Here is a 27,665-nt window from a genome sequence, read left to right as displayed (position 1 = left end):
GTCACACGTCCAGATAATTCCGGTACCGGAAAAATCGGTACCAGAATTATCCGTGTCCGTGTGCCAGTGCGTTTATATGGCACATCAGTGTAGCACACGTGCGGCATCCGTGTGCCGCCCGTGTGCCGACTGAGGACCACACGGAGCGTGCAGGAGACAGCGCTAGAGTCATGAATAGGGGTGGAGCCGCATATTCATGACTGTAATGGGCGGCCCCACGTGACCGCTCATACAGGAGAAGGTGCGGCGCGTAGAGGACACTGCGAGGGAGCTGGGTATTTTAATAACAGCGGGCGGGCGCACAGGGAGTGGGAGTGGGGTGTCGACAGGGATCTTTATTTTAAACACGAGAAAAAAAAAAAAAAGGATTTATCATATCTTCTCTACAGCAAACGCTGCTGGAGAGAAGATATGAATGGCGGCTTCAGCACCACGTGGGGGGGACAGCGCTTACTGTAGCGCTGTCTCCTGAACGGCACACGGACTGCACACGGACAGCGTCCGTGTGCGGTACGTGTTTTATACTGACCCATTGACTTTAATGGGTCCGTGTAATCCGTGCGCTCCCACGAACACTGACATGTCTCCGTGTTTTGCACACGGACACACGGTCCGTGAAATCACGCTGACATGTGCAGAGACACATTGATTTCAATGTGTCTACATGAGTCAGTGTCTCCGGTACGTGAGGAAACTGTCACCTCAGGTACCGGAGCCACTGACGTGTGAAACCGGCCTCACCCTGTAAAGACTTGGCCAGTTTCTTTTCATTTCCGCAGCCGTAACATTTTTTTTATTAGTACCTCACAGTAACACTATGAGGCCTTATTTCAGCGGGATAGTTGTATATTACATGTGCCATTTTTTTTCTTACCTCAACCATTAGCATTTCATTTGTTTTTCAATTTTAGCAAAAAGACAGAAATCGATATTTCCACTTTCTTTATGTCACAGCATTCAGCAGCCGTCATAAAAGATCCATTTGTAGTTGCAGCTGGCAGAGATGATAGCAATAAATGCAGACTATGTCCTCCCTCCATCTGTACACATTGCCAGTAGTAACCACGCAGCTATATAATATGAAGCACACTATGCGGCCTATGACTGCGGCTGCGCTATAAATAAATAATGGGTGTACCAAGATGGCTGAAGTCGCGAATGGACAATGTGAAGGCTTTGACGTTTCCAGGCCACCGTAGGAGGCGCCGGGCGACGCCGAGGACGGTGGCCGAGCAGGCCATTTGTACATGCGCGAATAACATGGCTTCGCGTTCGGGGAAACGCAGCGCTGGGGCAGACGATGCGCTGCCGCCGCTCCAGGCCGTGCTGATCGCTGACAGCTTCGACAGGAGGTTTTACCCCGTTACCAAGGACCGGCCGCGGGTGAGAGCCGATGGGCACGAATGACTGGCAGATGGCGTGTGACTGCGGGGCCCCTACAGCGCCAGGCACAGCGCTCGGTGCCCGCCTGATGGCGCTTTATTACTTATTATTGGCTTTGTATTGCATCAGTCTCCTACCACATGGATGGTGCCAGGCTGGCTAATCTACAGGCTGGGCGAGATGGATTGGTGATGCCTAGGAAAGTGCGGGGCATCCTGGAAGTTAAAGGGGCTGTGGGGTGAGAACACGTGATCGCTGATCCTCAGGATCAGTAATGTATTTATTGTGGGGGTCCGGCCGCTGTATCGGTAGAATGGGCCACTTTTATCACAGCAGTACGTGAGTTTGACCTCTGCGGCGCTCCGCTTTATCCAGCAGAATGAATGGGGCTAGAGATGGGTAAAAGTGTCCCATTCTGCCAATCGGCGCAGACCCCCATGATCAGTATGTTGTCACCTATCCTGCCAATAGGCGATCACTTGGTTTCACCTTCACGTAGACCCGTCACCCTCCATTGTGAGCGCCTGTCTTTTTTTTTTGTCCCCACCATCCCATTTCCGCTGCGTTTATCAGTGGAAATCGTGTAATCGGGGACCCAGTGTGTTTTTCATGCTGCCCATAGTTAGGGCGTGGAATTCAGCTGTCGCTATAGATAACATTGTAGCCTACTGGCATGTGGCTATGACGCGTGTTAAGCCTGTGCCAACCATGCCCCTGTTCACACAGCACTAGGTGAGCCGCGCCGCGGTGTCTCGTGTCAGCGCTAGGTCTGCCAAATAGGATGGCAACCCGGACAGGGTGGGCGAACAGGAGACTGTGACCGAGGCAAAGCGCATGCAACTATTGTCAATGGCACGTGGCAGTTTGATTAGCGGATTTTCTGCCAGTTATTAACACTAAGGCTTGGTTTGCACAGGGTGATGCAGTGTTACAGCTACATGCCAATTGCGGTTGGTAAGAGGTTGCCAAGGTTTACATACTGATGACCAATCAATATCGGGTCCAAGATGGTCTCACAGGTTCACTTTAAAGGGGCACTCTTATCTTGTCCATTTATGGTGTTTCCTTAGGATATACCTTATATGTGTAGTAAAGGTGTATTCTACCAATGAGACCTGCGTAAGTAAGGCATTATCCGGAGCTGATAAGTGGGGACTGGTAAATAAAATGAATTCAGGCCACCTCTCTAATAAGAGACTCTCAAGATACTCGCAGGTCACATTGGTGGGATCCTGTAGATCAGGGGTCCCCAACTCCAGTCCTCAAGGCCCACTAACATGTCATGTTTTCAGGATTTCCTTAGTCTTGCCCAGGTAATAATTGCATCACCTGTGCAATGCAAAGGAAATCCTGAAAACATGACCTGTTGGTGGGCCTTGAGGACTGGAGTTGGGGACCCCTGCTGTAGATATCTGATACATGTATAATGAGGTGATATCCTAAAGATGACCTTCCACCAAAGTTTTAAAGTTGATCTAGACACACAATGTAATAATGCTCCAGTGCGGAATAAAACACTTTTCCCCTTTCCGTTGTAGGGATATTAGCAATCAAATATTTTGGCACCTGATGTGTTAACTTTAGTTAAGTCTAAGTGGGTGTTATCAGATAGTATTCACAGGGGGTGTGTACTTCTGCCTCCTGTATGACGCTGACCAATTGTAAGCGGGCAACAACATAGATGTGCAGAAGGACTTGTGATGATGTCATCAGGGTCACAGCAGAGTCCACAGGTCCTGCCAGCCGGAGTGTGTGGGAAAATAAGCACAGGAGATACACTACACAGCACAGAAGTGTGGGAATATTAACTGGAGAGGCAAAATTAACATAAAACCAATAAAGTTCTATTTCGCTCTGTAGTCACTATAGCATGATGTTCAGTTCTACATGAAAAATTGGCGAAAGGTTCTTTTAAATGTATTTGCTGGGTAGAAGTCAGCGCTGTATCTGCTACCTTATCTTTGTTTTTCACTATTACTTATTTTCTGTCTTTTAGTGATTTTGTTTTTGGTGTTCTAATACCTTTTCTTATTTTCCAGGCTCTTCTGCCATTGGCGAATGTGGCTTTGATTGATTACACCCTGGAATTTCTCACTGCCACAGGTGTCAAAGAAACATTTGTGTTCTGCTGTTGGATGGCAAATGAGATAAAAGAACACCTGAGGTAACGAGAGGTGGAAATTACTAAAACCCACCATCTCATTCTGTTTTTCCATTTTGATTAGTGATGAGCGAACCTGCTCGGGTGCCAACCGAGTGACTTCGGAGTGCTAGAAAAATATGTTTGAGTCCCCAAACCTGCATGTTTTACGGCCGTTAGACAGCCGCGACACATGCGGGGATTGCCTGTTTGTTAGACAGCCGCGACACATGCGGGGATTGCCTGCTTGTTAGACAGCTGCAGCACATGCGGGGATTGCCTGTTTGTTAGACAGCCGCAACACATGCGGGGATTGCCTGTTTGTTAGACAGCCGCGACACATGCGGGGATTGCCTGTTTGTTAGGCAGCTGCAGCACATGCGGGGATTGCCTGTTTGTTAGGCAGCCGTGACACACGCGGGGATTGCCTGTTTCTTTCTCGCCTCATTGGGGGACACAGGTAACCATGGGTGTATGCTGCTGTCACTAGGAGGCTGACACTATGCAAATAAAGAAGTAACTCCTCCCCGGCAGTATACACCCTCCGACAGGCACCAGGCAACTCAGTTTTTGCTTAGTGTCTGTAGGAGGCGGACCTGGATCTAACCCCAGATCCGCATTTCTTTTTACAGGGATTTGTTTTGTTTATTAACCTTTTCTCCTTTCTTTTTCAGACTCTTTTCTTCAGGGTAACAGGGTGCAGTTTTCTCACCCTGTTTTCCCCACTTTGAGCGACCGAGAGAGCAGTGTGGTATCACCCACATCGCACCCTCTCGGACCCGCTGGGCAGGACTTGTCCCCTGTCACCCTTTCGGGTGTTTAGGGTGACCTCTTCTCGGTGGCCAGTCCTGCCCGTTTCCCCTCCTCATCCCTCTCCTCGGAGTGGGCTGAGAGGAAGACGGCGGTCACTTCCAGTGACCCTCTCCCCCTGGTTAGGGGTCGACGCAGTCTTCTGCGCCAAAGAGTTTGCGTCGCGGGAAGGAGGACTTCTTCCAGGACCCTCTCCCACCAGGGATCCTGATGGTTCTTCATCTCCAGGTAGGGAGTCTTCAATCAACAAAATCCCCCCCTTCCCACACCCTGCCCGCCAGCGATCTACATAGTCCTTTGATAGGGGACAGGGCCGCATTTTCAGGCGCCGGGATGCGCTACACCGCGGGGAAAGAGATCTCTTAACGACGGCATTTGTTCCCTCCTTTTATTTAAACTTGCAGGCGCGTGCACGCGCCCGCCATTTTTTTTTCTGCCTCTCCCGCCTTCTTCTCCTTCTTTTGGCGCTTGCGCGCCCTCTTGTGGCGGCCGGCATTATTGCGGCCGGGAATTTTTCAGCGCTCTGGGGGGGTTTTTCTTCTATCCCTCCCCTTCGGCGCCTGTCCACGCCCACAGCGTCGCGCGGTCTCCGTGCTCTTTCTCCTGCTTCCTGCTCCGTTCAGCGTCTACTCACCGCGTGGGACACAGGACTCTCGGGGGAACACAGGCACCTGCGGCTACCGCTGTCGCTGTTTTTCAGCAGGCTCAGCGCTACTGCCCCCTCGGGCTCAACTCCTCCCGGCAGTACTTCTCCGCACCTGGACAAGGTAATATCCACCTATGTCCGACCACACCCCGGCCTTTGCCACTATGGCCATCCATTACGCCTGCGCTCACTGTAAGAAAAAGTGGGCCTCAGGTCAGTCTTCTCCTTTCTGCCCGTCCTGTGTTCCTCCCACCATGTCAGTCCCTCAGGAAGCTCCTAGGTCCCGGGATGAGTGCACCACCCCCTCCCCCGGAGTGGGCTGTTGCTATGTCTCAATCAGTGTCCGACCCGACTAAGGTTTCTCAGTCCCTGGTCCAGGCACTTGAATGCATCCCGCTTCTCTCTAATGCCACCAGTGCCACGAACGCCTCACACCGCGATTCGCTCGCACCTGTCCTAGACCCTCACAGAGGCAGACAGGGCAAAAGAGATAGACCTTATCTAGATCCTCTTCCAGTTCCCTGGACGGCATTCCCCTATCTGCCCGTTCCCCCTCCTCGCAGGTGGATGTCGGGTCTGACCTATCCTCTGTCAGAATCTGACTCTGATGCAGATCAGACTTCCGGAACACAGGAGATGGTGGATAGCCTTATTTCAGCTATCATTCAGACGCTTGAACTAAAAGAGGATGAGGCAAGCTCTCAGGACGTCTCCGTTGCATTTAAACGGATTAAATGTCCCTCTAGGTTTTTTCCTAATCACAGGGAGTTTGACAACACTATCTCTACACACTGGGAATACCCTGGCAAGCGTTTCCCTGGCAGGAAGCGGCTAGACGTGTTATACCCTTTTCACTCCGACCTTGTCTCCAAATGGTCCGAGTCTCCTAAGGTCGACCTGCCCGTCTCCAGGCTATCCTCGCAGACGGTTCTGTCTATCCCGGACGTGGCTTCCCTTAACGACCCCACGAACAGGCAACTCGAGGCATTAGCAAAAACGGCATTTGAGGCTTCCGGAGCCTCCCTCTGCCCTAGTTTCACCTCGTCCTGGGTAGCCAAGTCTGTGTCGGCCTGGGCCAAGACCCTGCCCAGAGGCATTTTGGCCTATGCTCCTGCTGAGGAACTGTCTGACTTGGCGGATCAGATTTCTCTTGCAGGAAAATACCTCATGAATGCCTCCCTTGATGCAGCGGCCTGCTCCACCAGGGCTAACAGCAACATTGTGGCCATTCGCCGGATTCTCTGGCTAAAGGCGTGGAACGCTGACCCCGGTTCTAAAAAATCTCTCACTGGTCTGCCCTTCCAGGGTTCTAGACTCTTCGGCACGCAGCTGGATCAAATGATCTCGGACGCTACGGGTGGCAAGAGTACCTCCTTACCAAGCCGAAGCGTCCCTTCCACCGGAGGGGCCCCCAGTCCTTTCGTCCCTTTCGGTCCTTCGCCTCATCAGGAAACCCCAACCAGGACTGTTCTTCCTCGCAAGGAGACCGTAGAAAGCCTTCTTTATTCGGACTCCCATGACAGCACTACGAGAGAGGGGATCCGCCCTTCAGGAACAGGAAACCTACAGATACAAAAGGGCGGCACCTCTCCCCATGCATCAGTTGGTTTTCTGTTCCTGGAGGGACAGGATCCTACAGATTTCATCTCGTAAGGAGCCCAGGCCGGTCGGTCGAATCTGGTAGCGGGGGGGTCTCCTACCTCGACCGGTGCGGAAAGTCCTGGAGACGCCACGGTGGTCCAGGCTGGACTGCACGTCAGTGGCGTTGGCAGCAGGGAGCAGGGTCCGGAGGATTCCTTGTCTCCGGAAGCCGGCATTGGTAAGTTTCATTCCCCCCCCCTGAGCAGACGGCGGCAGTGAGGTGCGGTGGTGTGGTTGCGGCGTCGGAAGTGGAGCGCCGTCCGGAGCACTGCTGGGCATTCCCGGCGTCCTGCATCGCTCACTGAGCGTTTCCGGAACGCTGGGGCGCCGGGGGTGGAGCCGGCAGGCGCTTCCGGTTTGCGGGTTGACTGCGCATGCGCGGTCTTTCCAAAATGGCGGCGCCCATGGTCCGGTCGCCGGTTCTTCTGTACTACCACCGCTAACCTCCCAGCTGCAGCCTGATCATCAGGAACCAATGGGGAACACGCCAGGTGGCCTGCTGACCGGAATACAGGGGGATATAAGCAGGTGTTGGCGATAGAACCCTGCTTTTGGCCACAGCTTCATCATGGCAGATGATGGTGAGCAGCAGCCTCAACTTCTGGATAAAGTACGGCAGGAAGCCGTGGGAAAGGAGCATATCAGAAGTGACCAGTCCAGCCGTAAAAGCTCGTCCAGGCAAGGATCTAGAGCTTCGACTGGCAAGGAGCCCCCTCGTGTTCCGGTACCTTTCTCTTTGGCGTACACTGGTAAGTGATCTACGTGAATGTTCACTCAGTGACGCGGGCCCCTTATACTTTGTCATTCTAGGGGAAGAGAAGTGCAAAGTCGAAACATAAGGAGTGTGCCCTATGTGAAGTTCCCTTACCAGATTCCTACCCTAAAAAATTGTGTGCCTCCTGTATACAACAGACGGTGAGGTTTACAGGAGTGGAGGGATTGAGTGACATCAGGCTAGATAGATGGTATCACCCTTATTGTCCTCCCCTAGGTAGCGGAAGAATCTGCTTCTACGGCTAATCTGCGTGAGATGATCCGTACAGAAGTAAGGGAATCCCTGCGGTCTATGTCCCAGGCGGGAAGTTCAAAACAGAGAGCCTCGGTGATCTCTGATTCGTCAGAGGAAGATAAAGAGGAAGGTTCTTATCGCTCAAATCTCTCTTCCTCGTCATCAGAAGAGGAATCTGGCCGATTCTGTCTGCCTCTGGACCGGGTGGATAAGTTAGTCAAGTCGGTCAGAGGTACGATGGGCCTAGAAGAGCCTAAGACTCAGCTTTCCCGTCAGGAGCTAATGTTCAGCGGCTTGGAACACAAGAAACGCAGATCCTTCCCGGTGATTGATAAGATTCAAGACCTGATTCTCCGGGAATGGAAAAAACCGGAGAAGAAAGGTTCTTTGCCACCGGCTTTAAAGCGCAGGTATCCCTTTGAAGATACGGATGTGGATACCTGGGACAAGGCCCCTAAATTAGATGCGGCGGTGGCGAAGGCATCTAAGAAAGCAGCTTTACCTTTCGAGGACATGGGGTCCCTTAAAGACCCTCTTGACAGGAAGGCGGAGATCTTCCTTAAGGGTACGTGGGAGATGGCAGCCGGATCCTTGAGGCCAGCAGTGGCTGCGACTTGTACAGCCAGATCCCTAATGGTCTGGTTGGAACAGTTGGAATCCCAGCTTAAAGAAGGCGCCTCCAGGAATTCTATTCTAGGTGCGCTTCCAGTGATTCAGGATGCTGCGGCTTTCTTGTCGGACGCGTCGGTGGACTCGGTCAGAATGGCGGCTAGAGCAGGAGGACTCTCCAACGCGGCTCGTAGAGCCTTATGGTTGAAGTGTTGGTCGGGGGATATCCAGTCAAGATCCAAATTATGCGCTATCCCATGTAAAGGGGAATATCTCTTTGGGCCAACCTTGGATGAGCTGCTCGAAAAGGCTGGAGATGATAAGAAGAAATTTCCTAATTTGTCATCAGCTTCTTACCGGCGTCCATTTAACAGAAGGAGATTTGGTCGTGGAAGGAAGCGCGCATCCTCACCCTCTAGAGAAAATTTTAGATGGGAGGATAGACGCAGGAGAGGTACGGGTTACATGTTTCGCCGTTCCTCAAAAGAACGTAAGAAACCAGACCAATGACTAGCAATCCCTGTGGGAGGGAGATTGTCAACCTTCTCTTCCGCATGGACTAACATCACGAATAGTGTCTGGGTCCGAGGTATTGTATCGGAAGGCCTAAAATTGGAATTTGTTCATTGGCCTCGTGATAAGTTTATGCTAACCCCCTTGCGTTCCTCCACTATTGAGCAGACGGCCTTAGAGTCAGAGGTCATGACTTTATGCCGTAAAAATGTACTGATTGAGGTTCCGGAGTCAGAGAGAGGAAGAGGATTCTACTCTCCTCTTTTTTTTGATTCAAAAACCAGACAAGTCGTTCAGGACTATTATCAATCTTAAATCCCTTAATGAATACCTGGTTAATACCACGTTTAAAATGGAGTCAATCAGTTCTGCAATAAAGATGTTGTTTAAACACTGCTTCATGGTAGTTGTGGACTTAAAGGATGCATACTATCATATTCCTATCCACGAAAACTTCCAGAAGTTTCTACGTGTGGCGGTGTCTATGGGAGGTATTGTTCGCCATTTTCAATTTAGAGCCCTTCCCTTCGGCCTCTCAACGTCTCCCCGGGTATTTACTAAAGTAGTTGCGGAGGTTATGGCGCACTTACGTGAATCCGATATTCTCATTGTTCCTTATCTGGATGATTTCCTAATAGTGGGGAACTCAGTAGACCATTGCCTGGCTCAGGTTAAAACAGCTATATTTAAACTGGAAAATCTGGGCTGGATCATAAATTATGATAAATCCCGATTGCAACCCCTAAAGACCCAGAGGTTCCTAGGGCTGCTGTTAAATTCCGAGTCCCAACAATGCTGTCTTCCGCCTGATAAATTACTTCATATCCAACAACAGGTGTTAAAAGCAATTAATAAACCATCCATGACCCTTAGACAGGCTATGTCTCTGTTAGGTTCCCTAACTTCCTGTATCCCCGCCGTCCGTTGGGCCCAGTTCCACTCCAGGCCTTTACAGTTTGACGTACTACATTATGATAGGGTCTTACAGGGTTCCTTGCAGGGTCAGATGACATTGAGTCCAGGAGTTCTTGCATCTCTTAGATGGTGGCTAGAGGAAGACAATCTGTCAGCAGGAGTTCCCTGGGTGACTCAGGTGACTCGGGTAATCACAACAGACGCCAGCCCCACGGGGTGGGGGGCTCACATGGGTGACGTGGTAGTCCAGGGTCTATGGGACCCCCAAACATCAGCCTCTTCCAATCAGAAGGAGTTGATGGCAATTGAATTCTCAATTAAGGAACTCCTCGTGTATCTACAGGGTCACCATGTCAAAATCCTCTCCGACAACCAGGTGGCAGTGGCCTACGTGAATCACCAAGGTGGAACACGCTCCGAGTTCCTGATGGAAATAGCGGACCGCCTGCTCCGGATAGCGGAAAACCATTTTCTATCTTTAACAGCAGTGCATATAAAAGGGAAGGAAAATATAAGGGCGGACTTTCTAAGTCGAAACACCTTAAGACAAGGAGAATGGTCTCTGAACTCAAAAATCTTCAACCAGATTGTCCACAGGTGGGGTCATCCAGAGGTGGACTTATTTGCCAGCAAGGACAACAGAAAAATGAAAAAATTCTGTTCCTTGAATCCCAGGGAATATCCGCTGGCAGTGGATGCCTTCCTGATCAGATGGGATTTCCGGTTGGCTTATGCGTTCCCCCCGCTAAACCTGTTGCCTCTGGTGGTCAGAAAGATAAGGGAGGATCAAGCGAGAATCATACTGATCGCTCCGTTCTGGCCCCGAAGAGCTTGGTTCTCCTGGCTCAGGACCATGTCGATGGAAGACCCCTGGGTACTGCCGGACATCCCGGACCTACTTCATCAAGGTCCGATCAACCATCCACAAGTGAAGGGTCTCCATTTGACGGCATGGTCTTTGAGAGGTCACTGTTAAAAAACAGAGGATTTTCTCCAAATCTCATTGATGCCCTTATGAAGAGTAGAAAACTCATAACAACTAAGATCTACTCTAGAACTTGGAGGAAGTTTCTGGCCTCTTCAAATTTTAATATCGAAGAGGGTTTACCAATTAACCAGATTCTAGAATTCCTGCAGAGAGGGCTAGAGCTAAATCTATCCACGAGTACGCTAAAAGTACAAGTCTCAGCCCTAGGGGCCCTATTTTCTTGTAACATTGCTGGTAATTATTGGGTATCAAGGTTCATCAAAGCAGCTAGTAGGTCCAGACCTATACACAGGAATAGGTCAATGCCTTGGGATCTCAATCTAGTCCTCTCTGCTTTGACTAAAGAACCGTTTGAGCCTTTACATTCAGCCTCACTTAAATTACTATCCCTCAAAACAGCATTTTTGGTGGCAATTACATCTGCTCGTAGGGTAGGAGACATACAGGCTCTTTCTAGGCTCTCCCCCTATACAGAGTTTCTACAGGACAGAGTAGTCCTCAGACCAGATCCAGCTTATTTACCGAAAGTGGCCTCAGATTTTCATAGATCTCAGGAGATAGTTCTACCATCATTTCTCCCTAATCCTTCTAATTCCAAAGAAGAGTTACTCCATACGTTAGATGTTAGGAGATGTCTCTTAGAATATATATCAGTCACTGATGCTTGGAAGAGAGAGGAGGCGTTGTTTCTATCCTTCCAAGGTCCGAGGAAAGGTCTTAGAGTGTCAAAGTGCACGTTAGCGAAGTGGATTAGGGAGGCTATCTCTCTGGCTTATACTGCAGGTGGAAGTCCTGTTCCGCAGAATCTGAGGGCACATTCCACCCGGGCCATGGCCACATCCTGGGCTGAAAGATCTGGAGTTTCCATCGACCAGATATGTAAGGCGGCTACGTGGTCATCCCCTTCCACCTTTTTCAAGCACTATAGGTTGGACTTGGGGTTCTCTTCTGATCTCACCTTCGGGTTAAGGGTGCTACAGGCTATAGTCCCTCCCTAAGGTAGTTTACATCTCTGTAATTCTCTCGTAGTGCTGTCATGGGAGTCCGAATAAAGCATTAAGCTACTTACTGGTAGCAGCATTTTTCGGAGGCCCATGACAGCACCCTTAGTTCCCTCCCTATTCACGTGGGGGTTGCACTTCCTATAGTATATATAATGAGATAGATAGATCTCACGTGTGGTATATAGTTCAATATGATGGATTATTTTTGTACATAAACTGTATATAATGTATGTTTGTGTGCTACTAACCGCGGTAGTCCTCTCAGGCTCTAATATACAACTGATGCATGGGGAGAGGTGCCGCCCTTTTGTATCTGTAGGTTTCCTGTTCCTGAAGGGCGGATCCCCTCTCTCGTAGTGCTGTCATGGGCCTCCGAAAAATGCTGCTACCAGTAAGTAGCTTAATGCTTTCAGGCCTCCACCGCGCTGGAGGGCTAAGAGCCACCCCGCAAGACCATCTGGATCTCGGGGCCACAGGTCCTCTAATAAATGACGAGTCGCCCCCACCTGGAAATCCCTCTAGGGTGGGAGGCCGACTTCTCCTGTTCTCAGAGGTTTGGCTTTCAGTAGTCAACGACGCCTGGGTCAGGGAGATCGTCACTTCAGGCTACAAGATAGAATTTTCTTCGCCCCCAGGAAGACGTTTCCTGCTCTCTCGTCCTCCCAAACAGCCCTCCCACCTCTCAGGACTTCTCCAGGCCATCGATTCGCTCCTCTCCTCAGGAGTCGTAGTTCCGGTGCCTCATCGCGAGCGGTTTTTGGGTTTTTACTCAAACCTGTTCGTGGTCCCAAAAAAGGACGGCTCTCTCCGACCAATTTTGGATCTCAAACAGCTGAACCGCCATCTCCGGATTCGGCGTTTTCAGGATGGAATCTCTACACTTGGTGATCGTGTCCATGGAACCGGGACAGTTTGTGTTCCGTGGATATCCGAGATGCGTACATTCACGTCCCTATTGCGTACGACATCAGAGATTCCTCCGGTTCGCGATCCAAGGTCATCACTATCAGTTCACGGCCCTCCCTTCGGTCTGGCGTCTGCGCCCAGGGTCTTTACGAAGGTCATGGCAGCTGTCATGGCCATCCTACGTTCAAAGGGGATTCTGGTAATCCCATACCTCGACGACCTCTTGATCAAGGGTCCATCCAGTCGGGATTGCAGCCAGAGCCTCCAGCTTACTCTGGACACGCTTCTTCGCCTCGGCTGGATAATCAATTACCAGAACTCTTCCCTGGTTCCAACTCAGCGGCTGGAGTTCCTGGGCATGGAATTCGACACCTCTCAGGCTCAGGTCTTTCTCCCCAAGGAGAAGTTCCTTTCTCTGCATCGGGGTGTCAGAGCACTAAAGAGCCCGAATCATCTGTCTCTCCGCCTCGCTATGAAGGTTTTGGGGAAAATGGCCGCTCCTATCGAAGCAGTCCCCTATGCCCAGTTCCACTCTCGTCCCCTCCAGCTGGCCCTTCTGTCTGCCTGGGACAGGAACCCACTTTCCCTGGATCGCCCGTTTCGCCTCTCTCCCAGGGTGAAACAGTCCCTCTCTTGGTGGACGCTGTCCACCTCCATTCTGTGCAGGAGGTCATTTCTCCCACCCCGCTGGCAGGTTATCACCACCGATGCCAGCCTCCAGGGCTGGGGAGAAGTCTTTCTCCACCTCACGGCCCAGGGCCGCTGGAATGCTCAAGAGGCGCGTCTTCCTATCAACCTCTTGGAGATCAGAGCCATCTTTCTAGCCCTCATCTGCTGGGAGTCTCTCCTTTCAGGAAAACCGGTCCGCATTCAGTCAGACAACGCCACAGCCATGGCTTACATAAACCATCAGGGAGGGACTCGCAGCAGACAAGTCATGACAGAAGTGGCAAAGATTCTACGTTGGGCGGAGGGGCACGTTCCCTCTCTGTCAGCCGTCCACATCCTAGGGGTGGACAATTGGGAAGCCGACTTTCTAAGTCGCCAGGGCATCGTGGCGGGCGAGTGGTCTCTCCTTCCTGCAATCTTCAGCCAGATTTGCCAGTGGTGGGGCGTCCCAGACATCGACTTGATGGCCTCCCGGGCAAACCACAAGGTTCCCCAGACGATGGCCGTCTGATGCGACGCTGTCGTGATCTCGTGGACCCAGTTCCAGATGCCCTATCTGTTTCCACCCCTCCCCTTGCTCCCAAGGGTCGTAAAAAAAAGATCAAGACAGAGGGGGTCCCCGTACTCTTGGTAGATCCAGATTGGCCTCGCAGGGCCTGGTATGCGGAACTGGTGAACATGCTATCAGACGTTCCATGGAGTCTTCCGGATCGCCCGGACCTTCTTTCGCAGGGGTCCCTCTTCCATCCAAATTCTCCGTCTCTGAATTTAACGGTATGGCCGTTGAGGCCGCGGTCCTGAAGGACGTGGGTTTTTCTCATAGCGTCATCCAGACTATTATAAGAGCGAGAAAACCGGCTTCCTCGTGTATTTACCACAGATGTTGGAAGGCCTTTTTCTGGTGGTGTGAGGACAACAATCTGTTTCCTATGACCTTTTCCCTTCCATCCCTGCTCAGTTTCCTTCAAGCGGGTCTAGATTCGGGTCTTTCCCTTAGCACCTTGAAGGGTCAGATTTCCGCTCTGTCCATTCTTTTTCAAAGAGACCTGGCCTCCCTGCCTCAGGTGAGGACCTTCATCCAGGGGGTCGCTCATATAGCTCCCCCTTATCGTCCTCCTGTCGAGCCTTGGGACCTCAACCTCGTTTTGGACGCCCTCCAGTGTGCGCCCTTTGAACCGAATCAGGACATTTCCTTCTCGCTTCTATCCTGGAAGGTAGCCTTTTTGGTCGCCATCACCTCCATTAGAAGAGTGTCGGAGCTGGCGGCATTATCCTGTCGTTCTCCCTTCCTAGTCCTGCATCAGGTTCTTCGTCCGGTTCCTTCCTTTCTACCAAAGGTGGTTTCGGCTTTTCGCATGTTTGCAAGGCCGCAACGTGGTCATCCATTCACACCTTTGTAAAATTCTACAAGGTGCATACTCGGGCTTCTGCGGACGCGAGCCTGGGTAGGAGGATACAGCAGGCGGCGGTTTCTGACCGGTCGACCTAACTCCTCTTTTTCTGCAGAATATCCCGCCCTAGGGACTGCTTTTGGACGTCCCATGGTTACCTGTGTCCCCCAATGAGGCGAGAAAGAAAGAGGGATTTTTGGTTCTTGCCATAAAATCTTTTTTGGAGCCTTCATTGGGAGACACGGCACCCTCCCTTGAAGTTGTACCGTGTTGGCTAACGTGCCATTGTTGTGGGTTGGTACATAGGTTGAGTTTTATATTACCTGTTCCTACGACTGCTTTTGCACCAACTGAGTTGCCTGGTGCCTGTCGGAGGGTGTATGCTGTCGGGGAGGAGTTACTCTACTTCTTTATTTGCATAGTGTCAGCCTCCTAGTGACAGCAGCATACACCCATGGTTACCTGTGTCCCCCAATGAAGGCTCCAAGAAAGAGATTTTACGGTAAGAACCAAAAATCCCTCTTTGTTAGACAGCCGCAGCACATGCTAGGATTGCCTGTTTGTTAGCCAGCCACAATACAGAGGGATAGCAAGCAAGCAATCACTGCATATGTATTGTGGCTGTTGATCAGCCGTGAGACATGCAGCCTTGGGGACTTTAACATATTATTCGAGCACCCTGAAGACACACTGTTTGCACCTGAGCATGCTGGCATAATATCAGGGGACGTTCTCGCATCACTACTTTTCACATCCTATAACTACAGTACAATCACCTGACATGTGCCTTGTGCCATGATATGAAGCCGTTCATGGCTCATCTTATTGGCTATAAATGATGTCCTGATTGTTTCAGGGCAGAATGATGCCCATATGTGGGCAGTGAGCTTTTAGGACTGGCTGGCTATAATGAGCCAGTTTTGACAGTCTGATCTAATGAAGGAAGATCCTGTCGCTATTGGGCTAAGTTTACACGAGCAAAAAGAATGCATATCCAATCTTCATCCTGAAAAATAGACAATTTTTCACCTTTATTATTATCCCTACGAAATTCACGTTGCTTACATTTTTATACATCAGCGGTTATTAAAATTTACAAGAATATTTAGTCTCCTGTGTTAGGCTATGTGCACACGTTGCAGATGTGACGCTGTGGATCCGCAGCAGTTTTTCATGTGTTGTACAGTACCATGTAAACCTATGGAGAACAAAATCCGCTGTGCACATGCTGCGGAAAAAAACACGCGGAAACGCAGCGATTTATATTCCGCAGCATGTTAATTCTTTGTGCGGATTCCGCAGCGGTTTACACCTGCTCCATAATAGTAGGAATCTGCAGGCAAAATCCGCATAAAAACTGCAGTAAATCTGCGGTAATTTCACCGTAAATCCGCAGTGCGGTTTACCTGCGGATTTACTAAAAATCAGTGTGGAAAAATCCACACACCATTCCACAGCGTGTGCACATACCCTTAAAGGGGTTGTCCACTGTTAGGACAAACCCTTCTTAAACTAAATGTTCGGCCCTGATAAAATAATAAAGCCTATAGTCCCCTCTCATGACGGCGCCGTTCCCACAGTGTTGGCACTCCCTCTCCCTGGGGGTGTGATGCGGTGTTGTGACACGTGATGCTGGCGCCCATTCGGCGCTGTCATCACTGTCCCCGCCTTCGTACAAAATGAACATGAAGAGAAAGTCAGGGATCAGCTGTAGCCTGGGCTTCCTCTTTTATGCTCAGTTTGTCCAAAGGCTGAGACAGTGATTGGGCGCCGGGCATCACGTGTCGTTCCACCGCAGCACAACCCCGGCATCGTGAGTGCTAACAGCGCCGGCACGAGATGCGGCTATAAGCTTTATTAATTTATCAGTGCATAATATTTAGTTTAAGAAGGGTTGTCCTAGTAGTGGACAACCCCTTTAAAGAATTGATATGTATCCATAAAAATCAGATATAAGGCTGGTTTCACACTTGCGTTTCAAAACGCATGCGTTTTAAAAAAAAGAAACGCATGGTGAAAAAACGCGTGCAAACGCTGCGTTTTTTTGACGCATGCGTTTTTGCATGTGGTGAAAAAAATGCGGCGTTTTGACGCGTTTACATGCGTTTTTTCATGCGTTTGCGTTTTTTAACCCCTTACCGGCATCGGACGTACTATACCGTCCGATGCCGGCTCCCCTGCTTTGATGCAGGGCTCCGCGGTGAGCCCGCACCAAAGCCGGGACATGTCAGCTGTTTTGAACAGCTGACATGTGCCCGTAATAGGCGCGGGCAGAATCGCGATCTGCCCGCACCTATTAACTAGTTAAATGCCGCTGTCAAACGCAGACAGCGGCATTTAACTACCGCTTCCGGCCGGGCGGCCGGAAATGACGTCATCGCCGACCCCCGTCACATGATCGGGGGTCGGCGATGCTTGTGAATGGTAACCATAGAGGTCCTTGAGACCTCTATGGTTACTGATTGCCCGTCGCTGTGAGCGCCACCCTGTGGTCGGCGCTCACAGCACACGTGCAATTCTGCTACATAGCAGCGATCAGCAGATCGCTGCTATGTAGCAGAGCCGATCGTGCTATGCCTGCTTCTAGCCTCTCATGGAGGCTATTGAAGCATGGCAAAAGTTAAAAAAAAAAAGTTTAAAAAAAATGTGAAAAAAATAAAAAAAACATAAGTTTAAATCACCCCCCTTTCGCCCCAATCAAAATAAATCAATAAAAAAAATATCAAATCTACGCATATTTGGTATCGCCGCGCTCAGAATCGCCCGATCTATCAATTAAAAAAAAAAGTATTAACCTGATCGCTAAACAGCGTAGCGGGAAAAAAATTCGAAACGCCAGAATTACGTTTTTTTTGGTCGCCGCGACATTGCATTAAAATGCAATAACGGGCGATCAAAAGAACGTATCTGCACCGAAATGCTATCATTAAAAACGTCATCTCGGCACGCAAAAAATAAGCCCTCAACCGACCCCAGATCATGAAAAATGGAGACGCTACGAGTATCGGAAAATGGCGCAATTTTTTTTTTTTTTTTAGCAAAGTTTGGAATTTTTTTTCACCACTTAGATAAAAATTAACCTAGTCATGTTTGGTGTCTATGAACTCGTAATGACCTGGAGAATCATAATGGCAGGTCATTTTTAGCATTTAGTGAACCTAGCAAAAAAGCCAAACAAAAAACCAATGTGGGATTGAACTTTTTTTGCAATTTCACCGCACTTGGAATTTTTTTCCCGTTTTCTAGTACACGACATGCTAAAACCAATGATGTCGTTCAAAAGTACAACTCGTCCCGCAAAAAATAAGCCCTCACATGGCCAAATTGACGGAAAAATAAAAAAGTTATGGCTCTGGGAAGGAGGGGAGCGAAAAACGAACACGGAAAAACGAAAAATCCCCCGGTCATGAAGGGGTTAAACACATGCTGAGAAATGTGTGACAGCTGCCAATCATCAAAATAAAGTAAAAAACCCACTATAAACAGAAATAATTAGGGGTAGGGATCATAACCCTAACCCTAAAGGGATCCTAACCCTACCCCTAACCCTAAGCCTAAAGCAGGGGTCCCCAACTCCAGGCCTCGAGGGCCGCCAACAGTGCAGGTTTTCAGCATTTCTTTAGTATTGCATCGGTGGTAATGTGATCACCTGCACAGGTGATGATTCCAACCCCTGTGCAATACTAAGGAAATCCTGAAAACCTGCACTGTTGGCGGCCCTCGAGGCCTGGAGTTGGGGACTACTGGCCTAAAGGGATCCTAACCCTAAAGGGATTAGGGTTAGGGGTAGGGATCCTAACCCTAAAGGGATCCTAATCCTAACCCTACCCCTAACCCTAAGCCTAAAGGGATCCTAACCCTAACCCTAAAGTGATTAGGGATAGGGTTAGGATCCCTTTAGGGTTAGGGTTAGGATCCCTTTATCACCTTTATGGTGGGGGGAGGCATATCAGTGTGTTTTCTGTTTTTTTTTTGTTTTTTTTTAATAAAAACGCATGCGTTTACATAGACATCAATAGGTTAGTTTGCCGCGAAAAAACGCATGCGTTTACATAGACATCAATAGGTTTTTTTTTGCCGCGTAAAAACGCATGCGTTTTCTTGTGCCAAAAAAACGCTGCAAAAATTACTACATGTTGCATTTCTGCAACACAACGCATGCAGAGAAAAAAGTGCATGCGTTTTTAATGTTAAATATAGGGAAAAAAAGCATGTGTTCTTTTGCGTTTTTACCGCAAAAACGCAAAAAAAAAAACCGCAAATGTGAAACCAGCCTAATACGTTTTTGTTTTTTTTGTGCACACCCCTATACTTGAATAGTAGAGTTTCATCCAACATACAGAAGAGACTAGTACATGGCATGCTTCAATTTTTTTTTCATGTGGTCCATGTGATAAAACTGTTATGTCAACAGCCCAATTCCATAACATTGGAACAAGCGTTGTCCGCACGAGGTGAGTTTTTATCACGGACAGTACAGTTGTGTGAACATAGGCTTATCCAGAACATAGGCTTCTACAAAGAGCGACTCTCCCGCCAGATGACTGTAATGCACTCCATTGATTTCATTGTGTATAGTGCCCAGCTGTTTTTGGGAAGGCAGCCAATATCATAAGGACCACATGATGGCTCAGTAGTTGGCACTGCAGCCTTGCAGCACTGGGGTCCTGGGTTCAAATCCCACCAAGGACAATATCTGCAAGGAGTTTGTATGTTCTCTCCGTGTTTGCGTGGGTTTCCTCCGGATACTCCGGTTTCTTCCCATGTTCCAAAGACATACTGATAGGGATTCTAGATTGTGAGCCCCGATGTGGACAGTGGCAATAATGTTTGTAAAGCGCTGTGGAATTAAGGGCGCTATATATGAGAGCAAAATAAGTATCAGTGGTAGCTATCATATTTCAGTGGCCATCTTTTACTAAAACATCACCTTTGTTGACATAGGAGTTTCTTTTGTTTGAGTAATTCTCTATGATGTGCCCATTAAATATAGCCATGACTTACACAAGTACCAGTATATGTTACGCTGCCTTTTAAAATGATTTATACCCCAACAGGAATTCCAAGTGGTGTCGGGCTACGAGCTCCAATATAGTGCGTGTGGTGACCTCTGAACTTTACCGCTCACTTGGAGATGTCCTCCGAGACGTGGATGCCAAGTCACTGGTGCGCTCTGACTTTGTGTTGGTCACAGGGGACGTGGTGTCTAATATAAACATTGAAGCTGCTTTGGAGGAGCACAGGTCAGATATTTTCCATAGGAGTCTTGCGTATGATTTCCTAAGCCTCTACTAATTTTCCTCCATGTTTTCCTTTTAGGACTCGACGGAAGCTGGAGAAGAATATTTCTGTGATGACGATGATCCTTAAGGAGTCCTCTCCGGTGCACCGTACACGTTGTCAAGAGGATGATGTTATTCTTGCTATGGATAGCAAGACGAAAAGAGTACTGTTGTATCAAAAAAGCCAGGACTTGAAGCGCTACCACTTTCCAATGGTAAGAGCAGCCATGCAGCCATATTTGCTTGTAAAAGCTATAATACTCATGTAACCTGTCTCCAGCAAATTATTTGTAATTTTTTTGTGGAAGTGTCATGAAAGTAGTAATATACCGTATATACTCGAGTATAAGCCGAGAATTTCAGCCCACTTTTTAGGCTGAAATTGCCCCTCTCGGCTTATACTCGAGTCATCCCCAGGGGTCGGCAGGGGAGGGGGAGCGGAGCTGTTTAATAATACTCACCTGCTCCTGGCGCGGTCCCTGCATGTCCCTGGTTCCCCGGGCGCTGACTGCTTCTTCCTGTAGTGAGCGGTCACATGGTACCGCTCATTACAGTAATGAATATGGATGCGACTCCACTCCCATAGGGGTGGAGCCGCATATTCATTACTGTAATGAGCGGTACCATGTGACCACTCACTACAGGAAGAAGCTGCCGGCGCCGGAGAACCAGGGACTGCGCCAGGAGCACCGGCTGTTCCACCGATGGCCGCCGCTGTGTCGTCCCCGTCCTCTGCAGTGACGCTCAGGTCAGAGGGCGCAGTGACGCAATTAGTGCGCGCCGCCCTTTGCCTGAACGTGAGTGCAGAGGACGGGGAAAACAGCAGCAACAGCATATTGGGCAAATGTCTATATGGAGCATCTTATAGGGCCATGTGCAGCATTATACAGGGGCAAATATCTGTATGGAGCATCTTATGGGGCCATGTACAGCGGCATTATATAGGGGCAAATATCTGTATGGGGCCATGTGCAGCATTATATGGGGCAAATATCTGTATGGGGCCATGTGCAGCATTATATGGGGCAAATATCTGTATGGGGCCATGTACAGCATTATATGGGGCAAATATCTATATGGGGCAAATATCTCTATAGAGCATCTTATGGGGCCATAATCTGCATTTGTGGAGCAATATACGGGGCAAATGTGTCTATGGAGCATCTTATGGGGTCATAATCAACATTTGTGCAGCATTGTATGGGGCATATTTTGTATGTAGCATCTTATGGGGCCCATCATGAACTGTATGGAGCTTTATATGGGGTTCCTGATTCAATATGGATATTCAAAAACACTTAAACTACTGATGTCTCAATTAATTTTACTTTTATTGGTACCTATTTGTATTTTTTAAATTTACCAGTAGCTGCTGCATTTCCTACCCTAGGCTTATACTCGAGTCATTAAGTTTTCCCAGTTTTTTGTGGCAAAATTAGGGGGGTCGGCTTATACTCGAGTATATACGGTACTCACTGGTTTCTGTCTTCTCCTGGTTCCGAATCAGTGTCTGCTGTGTAGAACGAAGGTCACTTTTTAAAAAAATGTTCTCATTGCAAGACTCAGAACGAGACTAGAGAGCTTAACTCTGAGTCTCATAGACTTACACTGAGATAGTAACCACCGATGCACATAGTGATCCGGCTGGTGTAGAGACGCGGTCACTTGGTGCTGGAGCGCATAGGTGCTGAAACCGGAAGAAGATGGCATCCGATGATAATGTGACTACCTTCATAACACTTCAACACATGGTCCCTAATCAGGGGGTGCACAAAAAAAAAATATTATATTATCCCCTTAATCCCATATGACGTACTATCCCGTCCAGGTGACCTGGGACTTAATTCCCATGGACGGGATAGTACGTCATATGCGATCGGCCGCGCTCACGGGGGGAGCGCGGCCGGGTGTCAGCTGCCTATCGCAGCTGACATCCGGCACTATGTGCCAGGAGCGGTCACGGACCGCTCCCGGCACATTAACCCCCGGCACACCGCGATCAAAGATGATCGCGGTGTGCCGGCGGTGCAGGGAAGCATCGCGCAGGGAGGGGGCTCCCTGCGGGCTTCCCTGAGACGATCGGTACACGGTGATGTGCTCACCGTGTACCGAGCGTCTTCTCCCCGCAGTCCCCGGATCCAAAATGGCCGCCGGGCTGCATCCGGGTCCTGCAGGGAGCACTTCCGGGTCAGGATCAGGCTGCAGCTGCAGCTCTAATCCTGCCCGGCTGTATGTCAGATCACCGATCTAACAGAGTGCTGTGCACACTGTCAGATCGGTGATCTGTGATGTCCCCCCCTGGGACAAAGTGAAAAAGTAAAAAAAAAAATTTCCACACTTGTAAAAAAAAAAAAATAAAAAAAAAATTCCTAAATAAAGCAGAAAAAAAAAAATATTATTCCCATAAATACATTTCTTTACATAAAAAAAAAACAAAAAAACAATAAAAGTACACATATTTAGTATCGCCGCGTCCGTAACGACCCGACCTATAAAACTGGCCCACTAGTTAACCCCTTCAGTGAACACCGTAAGGAAAAAAAAAAAAAAACGAGCCAAAAAACAACGCTTTATTATCATAACGCTGAACAAAGAGTGGAATAACACGCGATCAAAAAGACGGATATAAATAACCATGTTACCTCTGAAAACGTCATCTTGTCCCGCAAAAAACGAGCCGCCATATAGCATCATAACCAAAAAAATAAAAAAGTTATAGTCCTCTGAATAAAGCGATGCCAAAATAATTATTTTTTCTATAAAATAGCTTTTATCGTATAAAAGCGCCAAAACATAAAAAAGATATAAATGAGGTGTCGCTGTAATCGTACTGACCCGAAGAATAAAACTGCTTCATCAATTTTACCAAACGCGGAACGGTATAAACGCCTCCCCCAAAAGAAATTCATGAATAGCTGGTTTTTGGTCATTCTGCCTCACAAAAAAATCGGAATAAAAAGCGATCAAAAACTGTCACGTGTCCGAAAATGTAACCGATAAAAACGTCAACTCGTCCCGCAAAAAACAAGACCTCACATGACTCTGTGGACCAAAATATGGAAAAATTATAGCTCTCAAAATGTGGAGACGCAAAAACTTTTTTGCTATAAAAAGCGTCTTTTAGTGTGTGACGGCTGCCAATCATAAAAATCCGCTAAAAAACTCGCTATAAAAGTAAATCAAACCCCCCTTCATCACCCCCTTAGTTAGGCTAGGTTCACATTGCGTTAATGGGTTAACGCTAACGGACAGCGTTGCACGGCGAAAATGTCACAATTAACGCCGTGCAACGGGTCCGTTAGCACAACCATTGACAGCAATGTGATTTTCAGGTGTAGCGCATCGCTAGAGCGTGCCATTTTCGGCTCGCGCTAGCAAGGTGCCATTCTTTTGTGGCGCGCCTCAGACGCTGCTTGCAGCGTCCGCGGCGCGCCCGAGGTCCGATCCCCGATCTTCCAGAGCGGGGACGTTAACGCGACCACTAAACACAACACCTAAAAAGACATTGTGTTAGCGCAATCCGCTAGTGCTAAACGGATTTCCCTAACGCAATGTGAACCTAGCCTTAGGGAAAAATAATAAAATTAAAAAAAATTTATTTATTTCCATTTTCCGGTTAGGGTTAGGGTTAGGGTTAGGGCTAGGGTTGGGGCTAGGGTTAGGGTTTGGATTACATTTACGGTTGGGATTAGGGTTGGGATTAGAATTAGGGGTGTGTCTGGGTTAGGTGTGTGGTTAGGGTTACAGTTGGGATTAGGGTTAGTGGTGCGTTTGGATTAGGGTTTCATTTATAATTGGGGGGTTTCCACTGTTTAGACACATCAGGGGCTCTCCAAACGCGACATGGCGTCCGATCTCAATTCCAGCCAATTCTGCATTGAAAAAGTAAAACAGTGCTCCTTCACTTCCGAGCTCTCCCGTGCGCCCAAACAGGGGTTTACCCCAACATATGGGGTATCAGCGTACTCGAGACAAATTGGACAACAACTTTTTGGGTCCAAGTTCTCTTGTTATCCTTGGGAAAATAAAAATTTGGGGGGCTAAAAATCATTTTTGTGGGAAAAAAAAGGATTTTTATTTTCACGGCTCTGCGTTGTAAACTGTAGTGAAACACTTGGGGGTTCAAAGTTTTCACAACACATCTAGATAAGTTCCATGGGAGGTCTAGTTTCCAATATGGGGTCACTTGTGGGTGGTTTCTACTGTTTGGGTACATCAGGGGCTCTGCAAATGCAACGTGACGCCTGCAGACCAATCCATCTAAGTCTGCATTCCAAATGGCGCTCCTTCCCTTCCGAGCTCTGCCATGAGCCCAAACAGTGGTTCCCCCCCACATATGGGGTATCAGCGTACTCAGGACAAATTGAACAACAACTTTTGGGGTCCAATTTATTATGTTACCCTTGTGAAAATACAAAACTGGGGGCTAAAAAATTTTTGCGAAAAAAAAATAAATTTATTTTAACGGCTCTGCGTTATAAACTGTAGTGAAACACTTGGGGGTTCAAAGCTCTCAAAACACATCTAGATAAGTTCCTTAGAGGGTCTAGTTTCCAAAATGGTGTCACTTGTGGGGGTTTTTAATGTTTAGGCACATCAGGGGCTCTCCAAACCAACATGGCGTCCCATCTTAATTCCAGTCAATTTTGCATTGAAAAGTCAAATGGCGCTCCTTCCCTTCCGAGCTCTGCTATGCACCCAAAAAGTGGTTTACCCCCACATATGGGGTATCGTCGCACTCAGGACAAATTGCACAACAACTTTTGTGGTCTAATTTCTTCTCTTACCCTTGGGAAAATAAAAAATTGGTGGCGAAAAGATTATTTTTGTGAAAAAATATGATTTTTTATTTTTACGGCTCTGCATTATAAACTTCTGTGAAGCACTTGTTGGGTCAAAGTGCTCACCACACCTCTAGATAAGTTCCTTAAGGGGTCTACTTTCCAAAATGGTGTCACTTGTGGGGATTTCAATGTTTAGGCACATCAGGGGCTCTCCAAACGCAACATGGCATCCCATCTCAATTCCAGTCAATTTTGCATTGAAAAGTAAAATGGCGCTCCTTCCCTTCCGAGCTCTGCCATGCGCCCAAACAGTGGTTTACCCCCACATATGGGGTATCAGCGTACTCAGTACAGATTGTACAACAATGTTTGGCATCCATTTTATCCTGTTACCCTTGGTAAAATAAAACAAATTGGAGCTGAAATAAATTTTGTGTGAAAAAAAGTTAAATATTCATTTTTATTTAAACATTCCAAAAATTCCTGTGAAACCCCTGAAGGGTTAATAAACTTCTTGAATGTGGTTTTGAGCACCTTGAGGGGTGCAGTTTTTAGAATGGTGTCACACTTGGGTATTTTCTATCATATAGACCCCTCAAAATGACATCAAATGAGATGTGGTCCCTAAAAAAAAAATGGTGTTGTAAAAATGAGAAATTGCTGGTCAACTTTGAACCCTTATAACTCCCTAACAAAAAAAAATTTTGGTTCCAAAATTGTGCTGATGTAAAGGAGACATGTGGGAAATGTTACTTATTAAGTATTTTGCGTGACATATCTCTGTGATTTAAGGGCATAAAAATTTAAAGTTGGAAAATTGCGAAATTTTCAAAATTTTCGCCAAATTTCCGTTTTTTTCACAAATAAACGCAAGTTATATCGAATAAATGTTACTACTAAAATGAAGTACAATATGTCACGAGAAAACAATGTCAGAATCGCCAAGATCCGTTGAAGCGTTCCAGAGTTATAACCTCATAAAGGGACAGTGGTCAGAATTGTAAAAATTGGCCCGGTCATTAACGTGCAAACCACCCTCGGGGCTTAAGGGGTTATATACATTTTTTTTTTTTTTTTTTTTTTTTAATTTCTTCCTCCCCCCAATTATACTGTAGGTGCCTCTGTAGAGTCTTATTGCCGTCTTCGGTTTTCTATTTTAGAGCATCTTCCAGAGTAAGGCTGATGAGATAGAGCTGCGTCATGATTTGCTGGACTGTCACATTAGTATCTGCTCTCCGCAGGTAAGGGAGGAGTGTTCGTCGTGTTTCTCAGACATTGCAGAACCCTTATGTAAGCAAATTTGGGCACTAACATTATTAGATTCTTTTCATTGAGCTTTATTGCTAGATGGAGGCCAAGACTGCATCATTATCCCTTCCCTCTTTACACTATATACCTATATATTGCAAAAAAAATTCTGAAATGGTGTAGTAGACTACTATATTCCATCCCATGGAGTCTTGTAAAAAAATTGTTAAACTTTGTTTTTTGTTTTTTTTAAAGTGGATATCTATAGGTGAAAAGTCCACCGTATAGCATTTTTCATAGGTATCTGATTTTATATTGTTTTACAAAAAAAATAAAAAAACAATGTGATAAACAGCAATAACATTCAGCGTGTAATGAGTGAAACATCTGATATCTTAGTATCAACTTCTGTAATTGCTCTCCAACTTTTAAAACCTTATCAGAAAGCCTTTTCTAGCGCACCTCTGCATCCCCAATACGGTAATGTCCTCTTTCTAGTTGCACTCATATTCCCACAGCTTCACTAAGGGTACCGTCACACAGTGGCATTTTGATCGCTACGACGGCACGATTCGTGACGTTCCAGCGATATAGTTACGATCTCGCTGTGTCTGACACGCTCCTGCGATCAGGGACCCCGCTGAGAATCGTACGTCGTAGCAGATCGTTTGAAACTTTCTTTCGTCGTCTAGTGTCCCGCTGTGGCGGCATGATCGCATGGTATAACAAAGGTGTGCACGATATTGTATACGATGTGCGCATAGTAACCAACGGCTTCTACATCGCACATATGTCATGAAATTATCGCTCCAGCGTCGTACATTGCAAAGTGTGACAGCAGTCTACGACGCTGGAACGATATTGTTATGATGCTGGAGCGTCACGGATCGTGCCGTCGTAGTGATCAAAATGCCACTGTGTGACGGTACCCTAACACCATTAACAAGTCAGACTATGTAGATGAAGAAATCGGACAATCCGCTCTCCTGTAGGCTATGGCCATGAGGTGGTGGCTAGTGAGCGTAAACTGTGACTTGCTGACAATGTTCTTGTATAATATACCATCCTTTGTTGCACCATCCAGAGATGAATCTTTTTTGATAAGTTCTCATTAATTGACCTTGTTCACATACTGATTAATATTGCATTTTCTCTATATTTGCTACATTATAGGTCGCAGAGCTGTTCACAGACAACTTTGACTACCAAACTAGGGACGACTTTGTTCGGGGCATCTTGGTTAATGAGGAGGTAAGTAGATGGTGGGGGAGGTGTCCGATGAACTGTCAGATTTCTCCAGATCTTATGAACGGTACACAGAACAGTTTTTCAAACGACTGAACACTCTGATCGATAACCACACTGTTTGCTGTATTGGTTGCCATATTGGTGGCCAAGGAATGTTCCAACAAACAAAACCTACAGATGAGTTCATAGGGGAGTGTCCCCCCCCACCCCCCACCCCCCCCCAGTAGGGGAGATCGGGAGTGTCCCCCCCAGTGGGGGAAAGGGGGAGTGTCCCCCCTTAAAGGGGAGGGGGGAGTGCGGGTCCCCCCCCCAGTAGGGGGGAGGGGGAGTGCGGGTCCTCCCCCCAGTAGGGGTGAGGGGGAGTGCGGGTCCCCCCCCCAGTTGCTACTTTTACGGAATGGCAAAAACAAATGTTAACCAGTGTTTGGAGCGCTGACTGGTCATCTTCAAAGGGACACTACACTGGCACATGCCCCCAG

The 27,665-nt window shown here is 47.9% G+C and overlaps 1 protein-coding gene across 1 annotated transcript in view; it reads left to right on the top strand.

Annotated features, from left to right (window-relative positions):
- The first annotated feature begins 1,221 nt into the window (after positions 1-1,221).
- Positions 1,222-27,665, top strand: part of EIF2B5 (eukaryotic translation initiation factor 2B subunit epsilon) — a 57,935-nt gene continuing 31,491 nt past the window's right edge. Inside the window, exons 1-6 of the mRNA XM_069726981.1 lie at positions 1,222-1,383; positions 3,423-3,547; positions 19,682-19,867; positions 19,944-20,121; positions 25,851-25,931; positions 27,112-27,189. Of these exons, the coding sequence (XP_069583082.1) occupies positions 1,261-1,383; positions 3,423-3,547; positions 19,682-19,867; positions 19,944-20,121; positions 25,851-25,931; positions 27,112-27,189 (771 nt within the window). The 5' untranslated portion in view covers positions 1,222-1,260. The remainder of the gene's footprint in view (positions 1,384-3,422; positions 3,548-19,681; positions 19,868-19,943; positions 20,122-25,850; positions 25,932-27,111; positions 27,190-27,665) is intronic.

The sequence above is a fragment of the Ranitomeya imitator genome, chromosome 5 (assembly GCF_032444005.1).
Source record: "Ranitomeya imitator isolate aRanImi1 chromosome 5, aRanImi1.pri, whole genome shotgun sequence".
NCBI classification, from domain to species: Eukaryota; Metazoa; Chordata; class Amphibia; order Anura; family Dendrobatidae; genus Ranitomeya; species Ranitomeya imitator.
The sequence above is the reverse complement of the archived record's forward strand: the minus strand, read 5'-3'. Positions and strand labels throughout refer to the sequence as shown.